General features: G+C 34.4%; 1 protein-coding gene across 9 annotated transcripts in view; it reads right to left on the bottom strand.

Moving 5' to 3' along the window:
• The window catches only part of SEC31A (SEC31 homolog A (S. cerevisiae)), a 67852-nt gene that overhangs the window by 24700 nt on the left and 22679 nt on the right, over positions 1-20473 (bottom strand). For 8 of the 9 annotated variants that reach the window (XM_004681164.1, XM_004681170.2, XM_004681163.1 and 5 more), the window contains exons 8-19: positions 17567-17666; positions 15531-15692; positions 15182-15334; positions 12360-12602; positions 11071-11145; positions 9546-9584; positions 8984-9061; positions 6113-6188; positions 5434-5612; positions 3290-3416; positions 2005-2150; positions 1295-1468 (exon numbers count right to left, since the gene is read on the bottom strand). In XM_004681164.1, the coding sequence (XP_004681221.1) occupies positions 1295-1468; positions 2005-2150; positions 3290-3416; positions 5434-5612; positions 6113-6188; positions 8984-9061; positions 9546-9584; positions 11071-11145; positions 12360-12602; positions 15182-15334; positions 15531-15692; positions 17567-17666 (1552 nt within the window). The remainder of the gene's footprint in view (positions 1-1294; positions 1469-2004; positions 2151-3289; positions 3417-5433; positions 5613-6112; positions 6189-8983; positions 9062-9545; positions 9585-11070; positions 11146-12359; positions 12603-15181; positions 15335-15530; positions 15693-17566; positions 17667-20473) is intronic. The other variant, XM_012724170.1, reaches the window with a different exon arrangement.

Below are 20473 nucleotides of genomic sequence, written 5' to 3'. Positions count from 1 at the left end.
TGGTACTTAATACTCTAACAATTTAGAAAGATGTACTGAATCCTACAAGTGTATACAAAATCAACTAGAGAATCATACCTCCATAGTCCTAGAGCACAGACGTAAGTACTTCAACTTTCTGAAATTACTAAATGAAACCTATTGGTAATTCCATAGAATATAAAAAGGATCTATGGAAAAACACGTTGGAGGCCTCCCTGGTGGTAGTTAAATCTCAGCATTATGAAGCTATCTGCAGCCACTGTAGCACCAGTTCTATCCCCAGCCAGGGAGTTAACCCACGTGTTGTGGCAGACCTCTCTTGACCCGCCCACTGCTCCCCTTCGTAGTGTATTTCAGTACATCTGCCAGGTCTGCTCCCCACTCTGTCTTTGGTAATCCTCTCACTCCCTGTACCTCTGGTCTATATCCCAGCTTTTGTGTGCATAAGTAAATAAATCTTTAAAAGAAAAAAAAGAAAAGGAAAAAATATACGATATATATGTAAGGCTCAAAATTAAGCTCTATCACACACAAAATACAGATAGAAATATCTATCTTACTTGTAAAAAAAATTCCTCAAACCGATCCTGACTTCTATCCACACTCCACTTTTGGTTTTAGGTTTCCCACTCTGCTCTGTTGGCACTACTAGTTCTCACAGTACTTAGCACTTTAGGAACCTCAAGTTTACTCATTTATAAACATTTTGAGTTTGGAAATTTCCTCAGGGAAAGGATATACTCATTCACTGAGTTGAATAAAAACAAATATCCAAAAAAGCCTGTGTTTTACTGCATACTAGATAAGGACACTAAATTAGGAACATGTCATTCCCTCCACCTTGCGCACTTTAAAAATAACTTGCCCACAGACGGTATCAGACTGAATGGTGTATAGAATGAACTTGTTTGCTACTATCTGGAATGGCACTCTGGGAATTTTAAAAATCACAATTCCATTTGTTTTATTAAATATTAATGTTTACAGTTTTACAACAAAGACAATCTCTACAAAGAACCTGTACACAGAATCAGCACTTGACAGAAGAAAAAGAAAGTTGGCCCTTTTCCCATTTATCTTCCTCAAATGTTCCCCTCAGAACAAAGAGATCTATCATACTGCAAGAGCATCTTATCTCTGACCCAACAAGAGTCAACAAAAAATAATCCTTATGTAATTGTCAATTACATAATATGTAGTCAAGTGACAGAAAACCACTTGAAAACATTCCACTTCTGTCTAACACTGAGTGTTATCTACTGGACTCACCTCTGTGTCATATAATAAAAGAAAAATAATCAATTCTAATTACCTGGTTGGAGTTTTCAGGAAGAAAAGCCAAAGCTGCAGCAATACTGCCTTGGGCTGCCAACAAATTGGCATACTGACCCATCTTCTCAGCCAGAAGAACTCCTATAGTATTAGTGTCTATTGCTTGGGTGAGTTGTACAGCTTTCCGCAGGATGACAACTTTCTCAATCAGATCCTTAGTAAGAAAAAAAAGGGGGAGGTGAAGGAGCAACAAAGACACCAAGATGTGTGTGAAAACAAGCAGGAGAAGAAAAACAGTTAATAAGATTTCTGAAACCTACTAAAAATACAGAATCTATTATGATTGTCCTTCAAAACACTGAACCAGCTGACTGTCTTGTAGGTAAATGAAAAAGTAAGACGAAAAAAAAAATCTCTTATTTATGGCAGGGCCTAGGTTAGTACCTTCTCCTAAATACCCTCAAATGCCAGATACCTGTCTGGTATGCAAAAAAAATAGGCAAATATTACAAGTGAAAGCAAGCAGATACTCAGAGGCAAAAACTGGTTTCCAGCAGACAGAGAAGTAACTATGCATAAAAACATCACATGTTCTATAACAAAAGTATTACTAGAAAGTTTACCTCCAAACAGTTCTTGTGTTTTTAAATCAGGTTAAAAAAAAGGTAGGATAGAAGGCAGTAAAAATTGACTATGAGAAAGGTGAAAGACAGCGCTAAAAAATAAGCACTTTTTGCCAGAGATACTAACCTGAAGTGACAATGGGCTGCTTCCATCTTGAGCTTTATTCCAACATGCAACGAGTTTCTCCACATTCCCTGCACAGATATAGCAGAGACATGCCTGGGTCTGTAGGAGGCTATCACCTTCACTTTCAAGTCTGCTTCCCAAGAGATCTAAATATAAAAAGGAAAAAATAAGATTACACTCAAAGCTCGTGAGAAGTCCAATAGTATTTTTGGAAGTAGAGATCAAACTTTACAAATAATGAGTAGCAGGTAGAAACAAAATCACTCTGCCACATACATGTTCAGTAACTGTTCGTAGTATATAATAAACAAGATGGTGAAAATCAAATTACCTAGCTGTATAATGGATTTCTATCATTTATATCAGGAAAAGTAATATATGGAAAAAACGTTTGAACAGAAAAAGCTAATAAACATTTGACCCCATTTCATCACATCACATGCTTTTGTAGTAGTAGACTAAACTACGGAACATATGGAATAAGCACCAGTGGTAGCTAAGTCTAATTTTTGTTTTTTATTACTACTTTTTTTTTTTTTTAAAGATTTATTTATTTGTGCATACAGAACTGGGGTACAGGCCAGAGACTCAGGGGTGGCGAAAGACTTCACCAGATACAGAGTGGGAAGCAGAACAGGCAGATCAACGAAGTACACTGCTGAGGGGAGCAGCGGGCGGGTCAGGAGAGGTCTGCCACACCATGTGGTCACCTCCGGGGCAGGTGGGAATCGAACTCATGCGGAAGTGGTTTCAGCTTCTTAGTACAGTGCTTTAACCCACTGCGCCACCAGGGAGGGCCTCTATTACTACTTTTAAGTTATCCTTTTAAGGATATCTTAAATAGTTTAGCCTCTATTGTTCAAATAGTGATACACCCTAAGCACAACTTTAGTTAGTCTTTAATAGTAATTTCTACTCAGATGCTATAATTACTAACTTCATTAAGTCAGCATTACTAAGTGACCACTGATTATATGCCATTTTATAGATGAATGGACTTAGGCTTAGAAAGTAGTTTTCCTTAGAGCATACAGCTAGTAACTGGTAGAGGTAGATTCCATATCTGGATCTGTCTGAAACCAAAAATCGCTGAGTAGTATCATTAAAAATAATTACTGAGTATAGCCAAGTAATGTAGTTAATAATTCTGAGAAAAGCATTTGAGAATTTCTTACCTGGGATTTCTAAGTTTATAGCAATCTCTACTAAAAACTGGCATTAATCTTATCTATAATATATCATGCCATATAAATATGTAATAGAAATATGAAGCTCATTTTCTTACCACAAAGGGCTGAAAACTCATCTGGTTTAGCATAAGTCAATACTGCAGCTAAAGCCTCCCTCCAATTTTTAAGGTCACATGATTCAACAATCTCTTTCCAGTTCTTCATCACTACTGCAGTGATTAGCTTGGGAGAAAGAAAACAAAAGGAGAATTAAAATCCTTTAATTTATCAATGAAAATTAACTCTCACTACTCAATCATATCTTACATGCCAAATAGAGCAGCAGCAGAGTTATCCTTAAATCAACTGACATAAAAGATAATTATTAGGCTCTCCCTGGTGGTGCAACAGGTTAAAGCATCGCATTATGAAGCTCTCCAAAGCTACTACAGCACAAGTTCAATCCCCTGCCAGGGAGCTGACCCATATGGCATGGCAGACCTCTCCTGACAAGCCCACTGCTCCCCTCAGCGGTGTGTTTCAATATATTTGCCTGTTCTGCTCCCCATTCTGCCTCTGGTGAATCCTCTTATGCACCACACCTCTGGCCTGTACCCCAGTTCTGTAAATTATAAATAATAAATAAATCTTTAAAAAAAAAATTTTAAAAAATGTAATATTGTATTTGTCCTCAGCACATACATACACACATTTCATAAAATGTTGAGAAAGAAATGTATAGGGTACTATCAAAACATTTTAACAAGAAGCTATAACTAGATTTGATGAATTAATAAAAATTTTCTTAATAACAGACATCTGACAAATAAAGTCAAAATTAACTTCATCAAGAAAAAAAAAATATCCAGGCCAAGGGAATACTAGGTGCAAATTCAGAAGGAAAAAGGAACATGGATATGTGAAGAACTGCCTGCAGCTTACTTGTTTGGCTAAAAGATTAATAGGAGATACAACACAAGGCTGGAAGAAAGATAGCAACCAATATGTTGGTACAGAAAAATGGGACAGCTTTTATGGAAAGGAATTAAACATCAAGTAGGGACTTAAAAATGTTCAGAGCCTCTGCACCAGAAATTCTTTTCCAAGAATACAGTCTTGCCAAGCAGTTAGAAATTCACATAGATCTTTAGACACAAGGATGCTTCTAACTCTTATGTATATCAGGAAAATATGAGAAGCTGCCTAAATATTAAAATATGGGAAATAACATCCTTAATATAGAGCAATCAGAAAATCTTTATTATATCTTTATAAAAAAGATATAATTATATAAGAATCCCTAATGATATACGAAAATTATAACAATGACAATATCGATAAGCAAAATCACATACATATATATCTATAATCCTCATTCTATTCTAAAAATTCTATAAACATATAGAAAGAGATATGAAAGGCTATGTACCAATCTGATGGAAGAATTAGGAAGTGTTTTAAAATGTTTATCTTTAAATTTTCTATGTTCTAAGTTTTCTGCAATAAAAATATGAAAAACATTTTTCATTTAAAAATAACCTATGTAGGGACCTCCTTGGTGGCACAAGGGGTTGGAGCACAGCAATATGGGCTATGGCAGCCACTGCAGCATGAGTTCAATCCTTAGCAGGGGGGTGACCTACATGGTGAGGCAGACCTCTCCTGACCTGCCTGCTACTTCCCTCAGCAGTGTGTTTCGGTACATCTGCCTGTTCTGCTCCCCGCTCTGTCTTGGGTGAATCCTCTCACCCCCCACATCTCTGAGCTGTACCCCAGTTCTTGTATGCATAAACAAATCTTAAAATACATAAATAAATAAATAGATGCATGAATAAATAAATAAAGGACCAGGAAAAGTCTAACTAAAAAATTAACCCTTGAAAGCTCACTGAAGAACTAAGGCAACCAGAGGGGGAAAAAAGGGAAAAACAAAGTGCACAATAGAAAATGGTGTTAGATTATGGGTGTTTTGGAAGAAGGTACATTATGGTAATAACACCTGAAGAGGGGGACCTCATACATCTAAAATATAAACAAAGATGTAAGCCAATGTTACCTCAATAAAAAAAAAATAAGAATCAGAAAAGTATACATGGCATGGAATAATCATGCCAAACTGCCAACAATATCTATTTCTGGGTCAAGGAATTATGGCTGAATTTTTGCTTTTTATTGTTTCATGCATTTTAATTATCTAAAATAAGAATATATTGCTTTTATAACCAGATGTTATTATTTATTGATTTTTAAAATAACATACCCTAGTAATTTTGCTTTTGGATTTTGCAAAATATTTTTTCTGAGTTCGAGCCAAGAGTTCTTGTCCACCAGCTATTGCCAATATAATGGCGTCAGCCATGCGGTTATCATGTAAACAGAGATCAACTGCACTCTCGAAATTACCAGTCAGCAAAGCCTGAGTAATTAAACCATCAATATCTGCAATAAGAAAACAATACACAGCAAGTTAAATGAAGTCAGTGCTGCAAGGAAAAACCTACATATCATTTTTTACATTGTATATACTAGAGAACACAATATTAATTTCTGAATAATAATGGTGGATTTACTTCTAACATAAGTTGCTTAGATCTATGAAAAATTTCTGAGGTGTATATAATGGACATTCCAGACTGTTTAAACTGGATTAATAAAGATCATCATACGGTTTCAATCACAAAGTTCTGAGAACATATCACCATTTCTAAGGCAATGATTAGATGTCTAAATGACAGTCTTTCTTTTCAACCCTCAACCTTCCATGACAAACATTGTAATGGAAATTAGGGACTATTTGCTTTCAAATGGTTAAAATAAATTAGAAACCAACATGAGCAGCTCTTCTTCATTAAGATTGCCCTGCTCTGTCTAGTAAGCATCTTCTTTTGTTCTCTTTCTCTAATAAACGTGGGGGGGAAAAAAACCTAATATGTCCTTACCCCCACTGATGGAAATGTTAAACGTTCCTCTAAGTGACGGCAGAAAGTCAGGTTCTTGTTTTTCATCTTTAACATGCTAAAGAAGCAAAAAAGGCAGCAATTTAACCAGAATGAAGCCATAAAATATTTAATAGTAAAACAAAATTTATGTATAACTATTCACCTATTCCCTAAATGGTATGCCAAGTTACTCCAGAAAAGTCCTCTCTCATATCCATGTCTATACATAAGATTTTATGATTTTCCTTAGTATAATTACAAATTAAAATCCAAGGTCATCAGGAATCATGTTAACTTAAGTGGCTGGTAGCTACTTAGTATCTCAGAAGTTACTGAAGCTAAAGTATCTTTTTTCTCAAATAATTCAACTTGAAATATGCAAAATAAACATGTTTTAAATTATACTAGTTTTTTTCTAGTTGGCTATTGAAATATAATTGAAGAATAACATTTTAGTTTTAGGTGTATAACAATTTGATATTTGTATGTACTGCACAATAAATTAACATCCACACGTAAATATCAAAATTTTCTTATAATGAGCACTATTAAGAGTTATTTAATTCAACTTTCAAATGTATAGTATAGTGTTACTAAATACAGTCACCAAGCTGTACATTACATTCTCATTATTTATAACATACTTGCATTTTAAAATAACCTAGCTTTCTACACATCTAAAAATTTCTCTCCAAATCTGTCTTAAAACGAGGTTCAGTTTTTTAGGTCTTTTTGCTTTCCATGTCATCAGACATGGAAGAAAAATTGCCTAGTATCCTTACATAAATGCAACATTGCATTGCACTGCTTATGAATATATTCCCAATTCAATTATATAAGATGTATTCCCTTAAATTAATCATACTTGGGACAACAGATTGGTTGGGTAAATATTCAGATTCTGAATTTTTTTTTTAAACACTCAGATTCTGTGTTTAGAGCAATTCTGCTACAAATTTCTGAGACTGTAAGATTGAGTAAAAGTAAATAAAAAAATTTTTATATTTAGAAGAAAATAAATATAATGAAGGCATATACTGATGAATACTTCAAATATTTCTATTTCTATTCAAAATTTAAAAGAAAACAAAAAACATATCAAAGAAATTATAGAGAAGTTTTTAAAGAAAAACATAATTGTCTTATATGAGATAAAATACCTGTCTTGTTTTCTGTTAGTGTGCAATCTACAGAAGTGAATACAGCTGTCTAATATTCAAAGTCAGGTGGGTAACTTTTTTGGTTGGGTAATTTAAAAAAATTTTTCTTTTGCTGTTAATTTGGTTGGGTAGTGTTTTTTCAAAAAAGTACTTATTTATTTATGCATACAAGAGCTGAGGAGTAGGCCAGAGAGGTGTGGGGGGGGGGGGAGTGAGAGGATTCACCAGAGACAGACTGGTGAGCAGAACAGGTGGATCTACTGAAATACACTGCTGAGGGGAGTGGCAGGAGAGACAGGAGCGGTCTGTCACGCCAAGTGGGTCACCTCCCTGGCCAGGGATTAAACTCATGCTGCAGTGGCTGTGGGTTGCTTCACAGTGCTTTGTCTTAAACCCTTGTGCCACCAGGGAGGCCCTGGTTGGGAATGTTAATACAAAACACAGTATAACATCATCTGTAAATAATTCTTAGTTAGTTAATATTGAGAACTACAGGAGAATTAACTATAACCTTAATTGTTTTCCCAACTAAAGAGAATTTAATAATTCAAAAACAAATTTCAACTGTTACTCATATTAATGCATAGATACTGATTTAATTATATTCACTAACAAAAAAACTTGCTGAAAACCCTTTTCTTGTAACTCAATATTTCAAATTTGCTTTCTAAAAACAATTAATAAATCTATTTATGTATACTTCAGATATATACATGTGTTGAGTATCTTCAATGTGTAAATTACTGTTTGACAAATATTATCAATAAAGGGGAACATTTTACCTCCTTAAGGTTTTCCAAATATTCAAAAGTACACATTGATGACTACTGTTTTGTTAAATATATATTATTCTTACTATTAATTCATGAGTATATTTCCAAATGTTGCTTTGATTATATAGTTCATCTACTTAATGAGAACACATTTCTATAATGTACCCTACAATCCTGTCTAAATATTCCCCAAATTTTTTAAACTTTTAGCAAAATTTTATCCATAACATTTATGCTCAGTATAAATAAATGCTAGAAGATTTATTTCTCAAGAAAATGTTTATTATAATCATCTTGTAATAGCCTTAAATTTACTCATGAATTATTTTTATAACTTGGTAAGAGATTGTATGAAACATTTCAGTCAGGATATACCCATAGCATAAAGAACAGTGAAAAAGTCAAAGGTGAAATGAGAAACAAGAGTTTGTTGATTAATTTTCTTTGATTAAATGTAATTAAAAAGCAAGAAAAATCAAATATAGAACTATTAGTGATTTTAAAAGACCCACAAAATTAAAAGGAAAAAGTTAATGATATAACTCTGTTCAAAGACTCTTTTCACTTAGTTATAAAAATGTTCAACTACAACTCAGGACCTCTTTACAGAAAACCATGGCAATCAGTTTATTTGGTGAAAAATTCTCTCCTTGGACTCAAAGTTAAAGAATAATTCAGAAGCCTATGCTACAGAGAGTGGGTTCTAAATATTAAATATTACCATGCCCTCCCTCACCGCAAATTAGCTTTACAAAAGATTTCAGAGATGATATTCTGTCATTTATGTAAATTGATTACTACTCTAAACATTTCTAAGAAAATACTATGTTCCAACTTTATTTCTGACAAGAAATCAAGAAATTTCTCCGTATTTCAATGTGCATTAAACAAATAACCGTATATTTTTCTAATATAATTGAAAATGAAAAAATAGGTACCTCTCCCAAGAGCTGCTCTTCAGCAGCAGGCCTCTCTTCCCCATCACTCTGTGCTACTTGGTCAGAGTCTTTAAGAGCCTTTGGTACATAAAACAATTACAGAGAAGGTTGAAGAATATGATATAGCGTTTAAAAGTTATTAGTGAACAAAGTAGACAAAGACCCAACCAACAACATTTAGAGCTAGTTTTATCATAAGAAGCAACACTAAAGTGCATTTAGAAACACCACTAGAAGGAAAACAAGAAGGCATTACTGCTGAGATTGTCCCTTTCCTACCAAATGTCCTTCAGCAACACTGATCTTTACCTTTAGGTACCTGGGCAGTCACTGATTTCATTTTTTTTTTCTTTAGCAAAATTCAAATACTGTTAAGACAAATGAATGCTACACCAACAAAACTTATGCTATTTTAAAAAGAGAATTAGCCACTTACAATATTTAGAACAGTCACTTTGTTCAATTCTGTGAAGTAATAATAATAAAGCAAATTTCTGAATTACATTTCTTTCTTTGTTATGGCCTAAAATTTAGAAAGCAGCTGTTTTTAAGGTTTTCTTACCACATCAGGTCCATCCACTTTGTTCAAAGTCAAAGCAATCTGAAATAAAAATAATAACCCACTGGGCTAAGTAGAATTCTATTTGAAGGCATACAATGTTTATTTCTCAATCCATTTTCCTTGTAAAAATCCACAAAAAATCAGAATAGGAATAGTGTATTTAATAAAGTCTATTTAAGAGAAGCATATTTAAGAAAAGAATAACACCAGGGGAGAACTGGTTTCTCAATACTTCTCATTTCCACTAAATGGAGTTCTATTGATCATGTGCTCTCACTCTTGGTCAGTCACAAAACTAATGCACCATGATTTCAAGAAAATAACTGTAATAGATTTTTTAAATATTTCTTCAATTACTCACTATGGGAACAATTGCTATTACAAGTATTTTGACATTAAATTTCCCCATTTTTTGCCATAAGATATGCAGCAAATTTCATAATTAATCTTTTTGCAAACCTAAAAAATTAAAACACTGATAAGTTAGATTAACAGTAGAAGTTAAATATAAAGTAAAACTATAAAGGAATGACATATAAGCAGGAAGCAACAGGCTGTGATAGGATCCCAGGTCCATCTGACCTCAAAGAGCACTAATCCTCAATTTCTAACCAGCACCATGTATGCAAAACACCTTTTAGTGCTAAAGAAAAGTTTAGTCCCTTTTAGTGAAATACAAAGGGCTGATTACAACCTCAAAATATCTAATATTTCTTTTAAGAATTCCAAAGTCAGAGTATTTTTAATGATGTTCATGTCAACATTTCTTTAAAAGAAAGCTATAAAAACTATAGAAAACTAGATTTAAATTTATGATTTCCTCTTTTTAAAAGGGAATCTAAATTAAAATATTAAACAAATCACCTGGGCTTACTGTTTATCCAGGTTCAGTAAATTAAATTACCCCTTGTTTCAAAATATTAATTAATTTTCCAGTTGAACCAACTCAAGCAGTATTTGTGAGTTAATGGTATCAACAGGTGGCATGAAAAACTGAACTAGTACCCTATTTTTCATCACTTAAATTGCAGTGAACTCAGAATGATCTCCAGCAGCTTCTCTTTTCTCCCCCTAAAGAGGCCCTGGTTATATACACCTTCTTAGAATTTAACAGTTATTTTGAGTATTTGAGGCTTACAATCTTTTATCTTATAGGACTCAAATGTCCCTGACCCAGTTCTTCAAATTAAGTATGAAATAAAGGCAATTCTGGTAGTTTCTAAATCTTCATATAAGATAAAGCTTCACATTTTTAAAGATACATATTCACATGTAGAAATACATGACTAATAAAAAAAATCTTAAAAGCAGTAAACAAAAAAATAAGAGTATTTACCAAATTGAAAAAAAAAAAAACAAACAAAAACACAACGATAAGCCATGGCAAACACAAATTCCTATTACAAGCTTACTGAAAATTATTTAAGATAATCTACACAAAATTTTATTTTAAAGACCTACATGTCAGATAAGTTATTAACCTGTATAGAACCGCTTAACTTTCCGCTTAAGAAGTTAAGTTTACCTTCTTTCCTAGGTCTTCTTTTCTGTACCCTAGAAGTTCAAGGTATTTTCCACGAGAATCATCCTCAAAGTTCACCTTTAGAAAAAGATTTACATTAAAACAAAGATTTGCATAAAAGGCCCACATTTTAATTAATTGATCAAATTCCAAACACAATTATTAAAAGTATCTGAAGTCTAATGTATCAACCAAAAGGTTCACTATGAAAAAGATTCCAAAGAATAGTTTTTTAAAATAAATTATTATTATTTTTTAAAGATTTATCTATTTATTCATACAGAACTGGGGTACAGGCCAGAGGCTCAGGGACGATGAGAGGCTTCAACAGAGACAGAATGGGGAACAGAATAGGCAGATCAACGAAGTACACTGCTGAAGGGAACAGCGGGCGGGTCAGGAGAGGTCTGCCACGCCATGTGGTCACCTGCGGGGCAGGCGGGAATTGAACTCATGCGGAAGTGGCCTCAGCTTCTCAGTGCTGTGTCCTAACCCGCTGCGCCACCAGGGAGGGCAAAAATAAATTATTTTTAATAATAATTACACTAGTAATTGATCATCCTGTTGACCAAAGCTTACTTTCAAACTAATTTTGGTAAATACAAACTTATTTATGCCCAAAAGTCATTTAAATACAAAATGAACACTAAGTAGAACATTCAATGCCTTAAGCTCTTTTGCAAAATTAATAATTATATAAAAATAAATTTTATAATTTTAAAACTTCTTATTTGTATTCATGATCTGTTTTCTCTGGAAAATTCAGTATCAAGAAACAGACATTCCAGTGGAGGCAAAAAGATCAAACAAAATTCTATTTGCTGGTCAGTTCAGTATATACACTAAGTTTATGTGCAACTCAGTAACTAAGAGAGCAAAAATGTTCATATCTTCTTTTCCCTATCCCTTGTTCTTCTTTTCCCATTTTCCTTAACTAAACCTACTTTGGTAGATCTTATCACTTCAATGTAAGAAGCTCTATATTCTAATTTTAAACTAGGTGTGTTGAATGTTGTCTCTCTCAAATACATTTATGATATCGTTTCGGACTTACTTTTTTTAAAAGTGCTTCATATTAGGCTTTTTATTGTCCAGAAAGAAAAACTCTTGACATAAAAATTAGAAATATGCTCCTTATAAGGTTTCTTTAACTTCATCATGAGGTTCCCCAAAGTCACATCCTTCCAACTTTTTAAAATATTTTATTTTTTAATAGAAAGACAGATTTAGAATACAATGGAAACAGATCAACCTGCAAACAGTGATATAAAATTGTCTTAATGCCAATTTACCTTCAAAAAGGACCACACATTTTTTTCAAACTCAGACTGGGAAGCATCAATTTTTTTCTGACAATAGCTGACAAATCCTTGTGACTGTACGACCTGCTGCAGTTGGTCAGATCGGCTGAGGAATTCCTTTTCTGTCACAACCTGACTGATAAACACGTGACGTTGCTGTTGCTGCTGCTGCTGCTCAGCTCCTTGCTGGGATGGCAATTTGACATTCTCAAAGGTAACCAGTTTGCCTCCAAACTATAAAAGAAGAAATGAGCAAAATCAGTCTGAATCACAAGGATGTAGCCAAAAACTGCTAGTGATAAACCTGCTAATGAAAAGGCTATGGCCTATACAGATGCCAATTTATTTATTTATTAAAGATTTATTTTTTATGCATACAAGAACTGGAATGTAGGCCAGTGGTGTGGAGGGTAAGAGGATTTACAAAAGATAGAACAGGGAACAGAACAGGCAGATGTACTGAAATACACTGCTGAAGAGAGCAGCTGGCGAAACAGGAGAGATCTGCTGTACCATGTGGGTCAGCTCCCTGGCTGGGGATTGAACTCATGCTGCCGTAGCTGCAGACTACTTTACAGGGCTGACTTAACCCCTTGTGCCACCAGGGCTGACTTAACCCCTTGTGCCGCCCTGAAGATTTTATTTATTTTATGCATACAAGAACTGGGGTGTAAGCTAGAGCTATAGGGGAGGGAGGTTGAGAGGATTCACCAGAGAATAGTAAGCAGCAACACCAGATCCGCTGAAATACACTGCTGAAGGGAAAAGTGGGTGGGACAGGAGAGGTTTGCTGCACTGGGAATCAGCCATTCCTGGCTGGGAATCAACTGCTGCTGCAGTGGCTATGGACAGCTTCATAGTTCTGTGTTTTAATCCACTGCACCAGCAGGGAGGGGGCCTATATATTTTAGTTACTTTCTACCATTGCCATTCTTTGTCCTATATTGTATGCAAACAACTCAGGTTTTGCCACTTGTTTGGTTGTTCATTTCCCTTTGGGGGTTCACACATACACATAAAAAAACTGTATGTTCTAGTAAAAGTTCTAGAAAGTTGTGCAATCAAGAAATGTACCCAAACTGTTTTAGCCTAGGATTTCTCAAACTTCATTAATTATGGAATCTTTTTCTCCTAGATTATTTCCAAACACTTTGCTGAACTAGCTTCTTAAATAAATTAATTCAAAGAATGATATTTAAAAAAAAAACAATAATACCTGTATGTTTTACTCCTATTAACCAATTTCTTTTACATCAATTTTACTCTAGGGCTCAGTCAAAAATCCTAAGCGTGTACAGTCAAAGTTCTGCTTTCTTACTTTATTCTTTGTCTGCTTTGTTCTTGTGTTTTTCACAGTATCCAATATCTAACTTGACATAACAAGCAAACAGCTAATAGTCACTATATTTATAAAAAATAAATACAGGTGAAGTAGGAAACATAGGACCAAATGTGGTTCCATGTACTCAGTAATTTTTTTGTCACACAAACTTATTAAATGTCCAAAATGTTACATGCTTGTTATATCAGGCATGGTAGAAAATACAACTATCCTTAGGGGTTAAATCTCAGGGCCCTCCCTGGTAGCACAGTGAGTTAAAGCACAGCACTAAAAAGCTAAAGCCACTTCAGCAGGAGTTTAATTTCTAGTTAGGGAGGTGTCCCACATGGTATGGCAGAACTCTCCTGTCTCGCCTGTTGCTCCCCTTAGCAGTGTACTTCATCAGTCAGCCTGTTCTGCTCCCCACTCTGTCTCTAGTGAGTCCTCTCACTGCCCCCACACCTCTGGCCTATACCCCAGTACATTAATAAATAAATCTAAAAAAAAAAAAAACAACTCAGGTATCATTTCTACAGCTTGAATTCTATCTCAGGCCAGCAAGCTATCCCACCATATGGCACAGCAGACCTCCCCTGTCCCTACTGCTGCTTCCCTTAGCAGTGTATTTTTGTACATCCACCTGTTCTGTTCTCCACTGCATGGTGAATCCCTTCATCCCCTCCCCCATACCTCTGTCCTACACCCCAGTTCTTCATTTAAAAAAAAACATTTCAATTAGTATTACATAGTACATCAAAACACAGATATTTAGTAGGTAAATTATTTACAAGATAGCACAAAATAACTAAAAATACTAAAACTTTAATAATGGCAACCTAAAGACATTTTTTGAGGGGGTCACTAACATCCCACACCTTATACAAAAAAAAAAGGAAAGTAGAAGCAAGTGTCTTCACATTTATTAAGAGGATGGGGGACACAGGATGGTGTGAAGGTTGCACAACTACGTGAATGTACTTAATGTGAACAAACTGTGTATTTTAAAAGGAGTAAGTTTTGGGCCCTCCCTGGTGGCGCAGCAGGTTAAAGCATAGCACTGAGAATCTAAAGCCACTTCCGCATGAGTTCAATTCCCGCCTGCCCCGGAGGTGACCACATGGTGTGGAAGACCTCTCCTGACCCGCCCACTGCTCCCCTCAGCAGTGTACTTCGTCTATCTGCCTGTTCTGTTCCCCACTCTGTCTCTGGTGAAGCCTCTCACCGCCCCTGAGCCTCTGGCCTGTACCCCAGTTCTGTATGCACAAATAAATAAATCTTTAAAAAAAAAAAAAAAAAAGGAGTAAGTTTTATGTTATATATGTTTTACCACAATTTTTTTTTTTTTAAAAAAGGGAGTAGTTCCCACCTTTTCTGCAAAATCCCTGAATGACTAAAAACCAGAAACCCATCCTATGTGAGTGATCCTATCATAACCCTTTACTAAAGATCCTTCCTGAAATTGCTTATAGGCCATAAAAACAAATCCACCTACTGAAAAGGAAGCACCAACAGGCCTTCGGATCCACTTGGGAGGCTTCTTCAGAGGTAACACTACACTATGTTGAGTAGTTGGCTGTGGAATTTGTAATGGAGGAAGGGGCTGTCCTGTGCCAAAGGGGTCCAGATTCCCAAAAGATGATGAAAGCTGAAAAAAAGGAACTTGTAACTTACAAAGACTGTATTATAAGTCTTCAAGTCATAGCCAAAACATATTTAAATCACAATTATACATTAATTAGAGTGGTTGATCAGTAAGTTATTTTCAAAATCATTATATGATTTTGATTTGTGATTTTTTTTCAGATGTTATAACCAAAAACCTTAACTTTACCAAAGTTTACCTTGTCAACTTGTTTCTGCCTTAAGCCATCTGCACTCCCACCCATGACAGAATAAACACTGATACGCCCATCAAAGGAAGCCGCTGATAGGACAGCAGGATTTCTGGGACACCACTGAATATCAAAGCACCACTGTGTGTTGGTGGGAAGTTCATATAAAACCTAGGTAAGACAAACAAAAGACAGTCAGAAAGTGGTACAGTCATTTTATAGCCAAACACCTGAATGAATATAATCAACAAGCACAGCTTGTTAAAACATATTATTTTTAGAAAGTGTCTTTCAAGAGGAAAAGTAATTATAAAAATTTCTTTAGCATATAAGAAAAGTCCATTATACTGGTTTATTATGATAAAAAGAAATGCCACGACTCAAAATTTCAGATTTGGAATAAGTGCATTTTAAAAATGGAGGTGTTTTCCATTTTTCTTGAAAAAACAAGAATATTCTAGTAGTCTCAACTTGTTAGAATAATAAATCACTGGCGCTCCAGGGTGGCACAACACATTAAAGCACAGCACTGTGAAGCTATCTGCAGCATGAATCTGAATTTGATCCCCGACAAGGGAGGTGACTCACATGGTGGGGCAGACCTCTCCTGACCTGACTGCTTCTCTCCTATGGAGAATTTGCCTGTTCTGCTCTCTCCACTCTGTCTCTGGTGAATCCTCTAACCTCTTGCAACACTGACCTGTACCCCAGTTCTTGTATGCATAAATAAATAAATCTTAAAAGAAAATCAGGGACTCTCTGGTATTGCAGGGATTAGTCTCAGCGCTATCAAGTTATTGCCAGTCACTGTGGCCTGAGTTTGATCCTCAGCCAGGGAGGTGACCGACATGGTGCGGCAGACTTGTCCTGTCTTGCCCGCTGCTCCTCTCAGCAGTGTATTTCAGTACATCTGCCTCTTTTGCTCCCCACTCTGCTCTTGGTGAGCCCTTTATCCCCCACACCTCTGGTCTACACTGCAGATCTTATATGCATAAATAAATAAAAATAAATCTTAAAAAAATTTCATTTAATCAAGCTGCATAAATGAGAAAATAAGAATAATTTCCATAAATTTTTATTCACTTTGGAAGGCACATATAAAATGCAAGATTTTTACTTCTTGGTGTACAAATCATATGATGTAAAAAATATTATTTTAATGTTGTCTCTGTCACTCCCTAACTTTAATATTTCTATATTTTACACATTATCAATAAATGTGGAATCTTTAACCTACAAATCAAAAAACAAAAGTGCTTATTTTCAATGTTGTAGATTAAAACCTAATGAAGATACTGTTATTTTCACTAGCGTTGCATAAAAGCAACTAGGAAAACACTTGCAATAATCTAAATTTAAAAAAGATACAAGTTTAAAGCTGTCATTAAAATTTATGAACTCTTGCCCAATACTGTACAAAAGGGAAACTACCCAACCATTAAGAAAAATCAAATACTTTAAAATATTTTAATACAATTTTTAACCCAAAGCAAATAAAATTATATATAACAATTACATTCAGTAAGGTAAAATTTCCCCTATATCTAAATTATGATGGGAAGAGCATGACCAATATTAATTATAAAAAGTTTTACATTCTTGTTATATTGTCCAGAAGAGAGATTTAAAACCTACATGTACCGATTTTTCAATTAAGAAGGAATTATGTGGAATGGCAAAGCAGGAAAAAGTCACCATCACTGAGCACTCCTACTTTGAAGACATGGGTTTGTACAGAAACCACATGTAAAATTAATCAACTATTTCATGTTTAGATAAACATCTTATATTGGGTATGGGGACTAGGGAATGATTACTAGTTTCAAATATACTATTCAGTGACTGGTTTTTCATACTTTGAAACTGCTGAACTTTTTAGATAATGTTACTGACAAAATTTCTGCTCAAATGCTTCACATATTTTCATCTACTTTCACATGTACTTAAACTACAATAATACACTGAAAAATATGGAAAATACTTTCTTTCAGCTAGAAATAAAGTATTTTAATTGCTATAAGCTTGAGAAACATTATCTCCCCTACCTCTCCTGTATTTGGGTTAGAGCAAAGAATTTTAGCATCTTTTCCACAGCTTAGCAACAATTCAGGATCAGCCATGCTCCAGGCAATTGCCAAAATTCCCCTAATAAAAAAAAAATGAAGAAATTTTTAATCTTCAGGAAAATCAAATACCCAAATTATTTCTAAATATGTTTCTTTAGAATATACACTACTAACAGAAGTTTCATTACATAACCTCTCTGGAAAATGATTTGGTAATGTGAATATACCTTTGATTATTGCACAGGCATTCAGTATAGTGTAAAGTGTATGATGATAGTAAAAATGAAAACAAATGTTCAATGATAGAAACTATATAATAATAAATTACAGATCATCTTATGATGGAAAAATCTGTAGTTAAAAAATTATATTGTAGAAAACTATTTCTTAGAATTAGTGGTCCCATTTAATGAAAAAGATAATTATGTATGCATGAATTTGTATAAAATATAAGATTACATTAAATATTTAAATGGAGTCCTATAACTACAAATAAATAAATAAGTGCACAATAAATGTACTTCCTTTGGATGGGTAAGAAACAACTACTTTACATTTTGATGTTTTGTTTACATTTTCTAGCTTTTATAATTGTAGAATTTTTCTGCTATACGCAGTTTCCCTAAGTTAAAGTAGAACTTAAAAATTTGTCTCACAAAGTACTACAAATCTAGCCACAACAATCTGATGTTATAGTTCTTTTGGTGTTTTAAAAACCTCCTGAGGACTTTAATACTAACTATAAAAAAAGTAATATTTTGAAATATTTTGAAAATATTTTGAAAATTCAGATTAGCTTAAAGAATAGCTCTCTGTATCCCACTCTAGGGAAAAACACTATTAATATTTTGTCATCTCTATGTTCATTCCTTTGTTGTTTAGAGGTGGAAGAAGAAAGTTAATAATACTACCAAGCAATGAAAGGAAATATTATAAACCAAAATAAAAACCTAGCTATTAGAAACCAGAACTATGTCTACATATTTCTTAAAATAAAAGCATACAGATTTATATCCCTCAACTCTCCTGGAAACATGTCTAATATGCATGTTTTTTAAACTTTTAAAATTTCCCAAAATAAAGTCTCATTTTCAATTTGTGTAAGTTAATGGTGTCTTTCTTTCGCTACAAAGTTATCTTCAATTTGATGATATTTCTCAGAAGTCAAGGAACTACAGTACAGGAGAAGGAACCAAACTGTATAATAAGAGTACCTGGTTTGTCCCAATGTTCTTTTTTAAAATGTTAAAATCTTTGTAAAAAAGTATTTTTTAGAGGACAGTATTATGTCCACTCTCATATTCCTCACTATTCACCTAGATTTACCAGTTTAGCCACATTTACTATGTCTCTCCCTTTTTTCTACATGCATATACATATACACACATATATATATATATTTGATCATTTAAGGGTTAATTGGCTTAGGTTCATCTCTGTGGATAAGAAAAGTCATCTATGTAACATTTCAATTACATAGTGAAGATATTTATTTACATATAATAACTTATATGTAGTAATTTTTAATATATAGTCTATATCAAAATTTCCCCAACCGCATCAATAACGTTCTATACAATTGCCTTCCCCCAGCATCCTTGGTGGCCTAGGGGTTAAGTCGTGGTTCAATCCCTGGACTAGAGGGCTAACCCACATATGATACAGCAGACCTCTCCTATCTTACCCACTGTGCCCCTTTGTAGTATATCTCAATAAATTCATTTGTTCTGCTCCCCATTCTGTCTATGGTGAATCCGCTTACCGCCCCCCCCACCCCACCAATACTTCCAGCCTGTATCCCAGTTCTATGCAGAAAAAAGAATTTATAATTTGCCTTTCCCTGTTAGATGTCAATCATGCAAGTCAAGAACTTCTTTCAAAAAATCCAGAACATTGAGGTTCTTATTAAGTATTAAAAAAAAGTCACAATTGTAGAGCTGGAAGGGACCTCAAGGTCATAAATGAAAAATTAGAGATTGCTCTCTAATGAAAATGAAAAATTAGAGAGATTGATTGCTCCTGTACCCACTATGATCCTGTTTTGCTAAATTATGATTACTCCTAAAACAGGGAGTAGAATGTAGTGTCAGTAGTGTACACCTGAGAACAGGATTTTTGGGTTAGAAGTCATCGCAATTATGTGATCCAAGGCAAGTTTAACCTTGCTTAGCTTTAATTTCTATTCTGCAAAACAGGATAACAATAGCATTACAACATCATGTTGTTGTAAGGATTAATCAAGCCAATATTTAAAGTGTTTATATACTCTACATGTTATATTAAGTGTTAGTTGTCCCACACTACAGTGTACGCTCCCTCAGCGCAGGGGCTTTTGTTATACTAGTGAATTGTAGTACAGTAAACAGAGCATACTGTGTATATAGTATATGTAGAGTACACTGTGCTCAGTAAACACAAGCTGCATGAATGAATAAAATTTTACCTAACATGAGAAAAATATCAAAACTCAGAATAATCCCTTCTTTATTAAAAAACCTAACTAAAGCATAATATCTAAAAGGAATTACATTTTGACAAGACTTTTTTCTCCTTTATTAGAAGATCAAGGAGAGGTCACAAACATTAGCACATCTAAGTGTGCAAATACAATTCATAAGGGGTAAAAGGGATTTAACGCTTTAGTGTACATATCCCAAAATAGGAGAGAAGAAAAAAGTCTGAAAATACTTTGAGAAAACTGTGACAGTATAAGGAATTCCCTTCTTTTTTAAAAATACTGAAGAAGGCCCTCCCTGGTGGCGCAGCAGGTTAAAGCACAGCACTGAGAATCTAAAGCCGCTTCCACATGAGTTCGATTCCCGCCTGCCCCGGAGGTGACCACATGGCGTGGCAGACCTCTCCTGACCCGCCCGCTGCTCCCCTCAG

Source organism: Condylura cristata, unplaced genomic scaffold, assembly GCF_000260355.1.
Source record: "Condylura cristata isolate star-nosed mole 26May11 unplaced genomic scaffold, ConCri1.0 scaffold00012, whole genome shotgun sequence".
Lineage (NCBI taxonomy): Eukaryota > Metazoa > Chordata > Mammalia > Eulipotyphla > Talpidae > Condylura > Condylura cristata.
This window is presented reverse-complemented; position numbering and strand designations above follow the sequence as displayed.